Source organism: Acanthisitta chloris, unplaced genomic scaffold (genome assembly GCF_000695815.1).
Source record: "Acanthisitta chloris isolate BGI_N310 unplaced genomic scaffold, ASM69581v1 scaffold11157, whole genome shotgun sequence".
NCBI classification, from domain to species: Eukaryota; Metazoa; Chordata; class Aves; order Passeriformes; family Acanthisittidae; genus Acanthisitta; species Acanthisitta chloris.
The window spans coordinates 11001-14117 of record NW_008682108.1 but is presented as its reverse complement, the minus strand read 5'-3'; the positions used below and the strand labels follow the sequence as shown (position 1 = coordinate 14117).

Here is a 3117-nt window from a genome sequence, read left to right as displayed (position 1 = left end):
CCCTGTCACTTGCCATTATTTTACTTCTGCTAAAGGTGAACCAGACACCTCATGCCATGAGCTCATCTTTCTGAGAGCAAAACTCAGGGTCCAGCACACATGGGGAGAGGGATGGAGCTACATGTGGGCTCTGCTCAGCCCTGTCTCCAGTCACAGCCATTCTGGAGGACCATGGGATCTTCCTCTGCTTCCAGTGTTGCATCTCACCTGCTTTGACAAGTTGGAAGTGGAGGATGCTTTGCACTGGTTGTGTTTTCTGCCTGCCCAGGTAAGTCAGGATGACACCAGGAAGAGAAAATGGTGTTTTCTAGACAAGACATCAAAAAACTAACAGTCATCCAGGAAGAAAGTAAATCATGAAATCACAGAGTGGTTAGGGTTGGAAGGACCTTAAAGACCATCTCATTCCAAACTCCTGCCATGGGCAGGGACACCTTCCACTGAGCAGTTCCTGTTCTCCTTCATTTTGCTCAGGAAGGCACTGGGATGCTGAGATACCTTGAGCCATGCACAGACTCAATTCCAGTCTGCCCCACTCATCCCAGTCCACCAAACCCTTCCCTACCAAGGGCTCCAGCAATGCCAGGAGACTTGCACACATAGCAAGGTGAGGACTGTCAATATTTGCCCACTTGGGGTTCACTGGAGGAGGGGCCCCACCGAGCGGATATGTGGTGGCCATAAAAGATGCGACCAGCAGCACCTGAGGCTCACCAGTCAGCAGAACTGCCACCACCAGCCATGAAGCTCTTCTCACTGATCCTCTTCTGTGAGTACCTCCTGCCAGCTCCCACCCCGCCAGCACAGCCTGGTGCTCACAGGTTCTATCCATAGACTTGGGAAGGGTGAAAATGCTCATGGAGCATCTCCCCTATGAGGACAGGCTGAGAAAGTTGGGACTGTTCAGACTGGAGAAGAGAAGGTTCTATAGGGATCTCATAGCAACCTGCCAGGAGCTGAAGGAGCTACAGGGAAGCCAGAGGGACTCTTGGTTAGGAACTTGGAGTGATAGGACAAGGATTAATGGGGATGATTAAAAGAGGAGAAATTTAGATTAGATAGTAGGAAGAAGTTTTTTAATGGGGTGGTTTTTACTGAGTGTGGTGAGACACTGGCACAGGTTGCCCAGGGAGGCTGTGGCTGCCCCAACCCTGGCAGTGTTAACAGCCAGGTTGGCTAAAGCCTTGAGCAACCTGCTCTGGTGGGAGGTGTCCCTGCCCAGGGCAGGGGGTTGGCACTGAATAATCTCTAAGCTCCATTCCAACCCCTTAACGTTCTATGGTTCTATTTTTGTCTCAGAGGGGTGAGATGGGAGGTTGCTCTTCTCAGTGCTCCTAACCCTCCTCCTTCTCCAGTTGTAGGACTGGCTTTTGCCAGCTGCAACGTGGTCCAGTTTGGAATAATGATTCAACACATGACTGGGAAGTTTCCACTGTCCTACAACGGTTACGGCTGCTACTGTGGCTTGAAGGGATCCAAACAGCCCAAGGATGCTACAGACTGGTATGTTGGGACCTGGAAAGGCAGAGTGGGTGCTCCCAGCCCTCCTCACCTCCCTGGGCACAGCAAGGGAAATCATACACTGCTCCTGGGAGTGGAGAGAGCAATGTGAAAATTGGTTCTAGTCCTTAACATCCCTTTAAGTCATTTAGCTGCAGTAGGCAACGGGAGTGATCCACATCATTGATGTCCAACCATCATAGTATTGTCCCAGCTGCCCCATCCTGCCCTGACCACTGCTCTTGTGCTCCCAGGTGCTGCCATGCCCATGACTGTTGCTACAAGAGAGTGTCTTCCTCCCACTGCAATCCCAAAACAGTCGCCTACAAGTACTCTGCACAGAGAGGGCAAATAACCTGTGGTAAGAGCCGGCGCGGGGGCAAAGCCTTGTGTGGGAAGGCACAGCCATCTGTGCTCTGGGAGGGTTTGTCTTCCAACGTGTCCTGTAGACCATCCTGGCCTGGAAACCACTCAGAGTGAAGGGGGTGGAAATGAGGGAAATTGCCAGGAATATGGCAATAAGTATTTGCTGGACTGTGGTGAAATTTAGAGCTTGGAGACCTCATGAAGGAAGGAGCTTGTCCTTCACCAAGAGCTTGAGGTGTCCCTCCCATCCTGCATAGGGTCCTGATGAGGTGAGGTGTCCCTCCCATCCTGGATGGGGACCTGGCACAGCCACCACAATTTCCCCAGAGCAAACACATTGTTTCATAGACCAAAGCAAAGCACATTCCTGTGATCCAAACAAATATCCATCCAGACATCAGAGCTGAAGTGAATTAAATGGTCCCTCCAGGCCCAAGTGTGGTTTGTAGCCAGATAGCTCCACACACCAGAAGTGTGTCCCTCCCATCCTGGATGGGGACCTGGCACAGCCACCACAATTTCCCCAGAGCAAACACATTGTTTCATAGACCAAAGCAAAGCACATTCCTGTGATCCAAACAAATATCCATCCAGACATCAGAGCTGAAGTGAATTAAATGGTCCCTCCAGGCCCAAGTGTGGTTTGTAGCCAGATAGCTCCACACACCAGAAGTGTGACCCAAGACACCCCAAACTCAATGCCAAGGGCTGTGTACACCATGGGGATGGTGTTATAGTCACCCCCTGACTCTCACACCTTCCCAAATTTTCCTCCAGGAGCCGGGAATTCATGCCAAACAGCAACCTGTGCTTGTGACAAGAAAGCAGCTGAATGCTTCCGGAGGACACTCCAGAGCTACAACAATGCCTACAGGAATTACCCCAACTTCTTGTGCAAGGGCAGAACTCCTTCCTGCTAGGAACCCCAGGCTCAAATCCTGACAGAAACCATCTCAGCTGGGGGGTTCTACCTTCTCCACAGCCAGGCAGGACATGCCATAGCCCTGTGGCACCAGTAAGGTGTCCAGCACCTTTCCCTGGAGCTGGTGCACAGGGTAAAACCAGCTCCCCACGATTAAAAAGCTCACAGAAATGAGGGAATCTCTGCAAATAAAGCTATGTTTTCAAAGGAAATTCGTAGTGTTCAGTGTTGTGTTTGGGAACCCATGGGGGAAAGGGTAGAAAGCTTCAGCACTGGTTTTCTGAAGGAGATATTTAAGCACGTGAACACTTTTGCATCTTTTCCTTAAA

At 50.9% G+C, this 3117-nt stretch overlaps 1 protein-coding gene across 1 annotated transcript; it reads left to right on the top strand.

The window, feature by feature from the left end:
- The first annotated feature begins 687 nt into the window (after positions 1-687).
- Positions 688-2786, top strand: LOC103805714 (group IIE secretory phospholipase A2-like). The gene is made up of 4 exons (XM_009078375.1): positions 688-769; positions 1356-1503; positions 1755-1861; positions 2644-2786. Exons 1-4 carry the CDS (start codon positions 688-690, stop codon positions 2784-2786), a joined length of 480 nt encoding a protein of 159 aa, XP_009076623.1.
- The last annotated feature ends 331 nt before the right edge of the window (positions 2787-3117 follow it).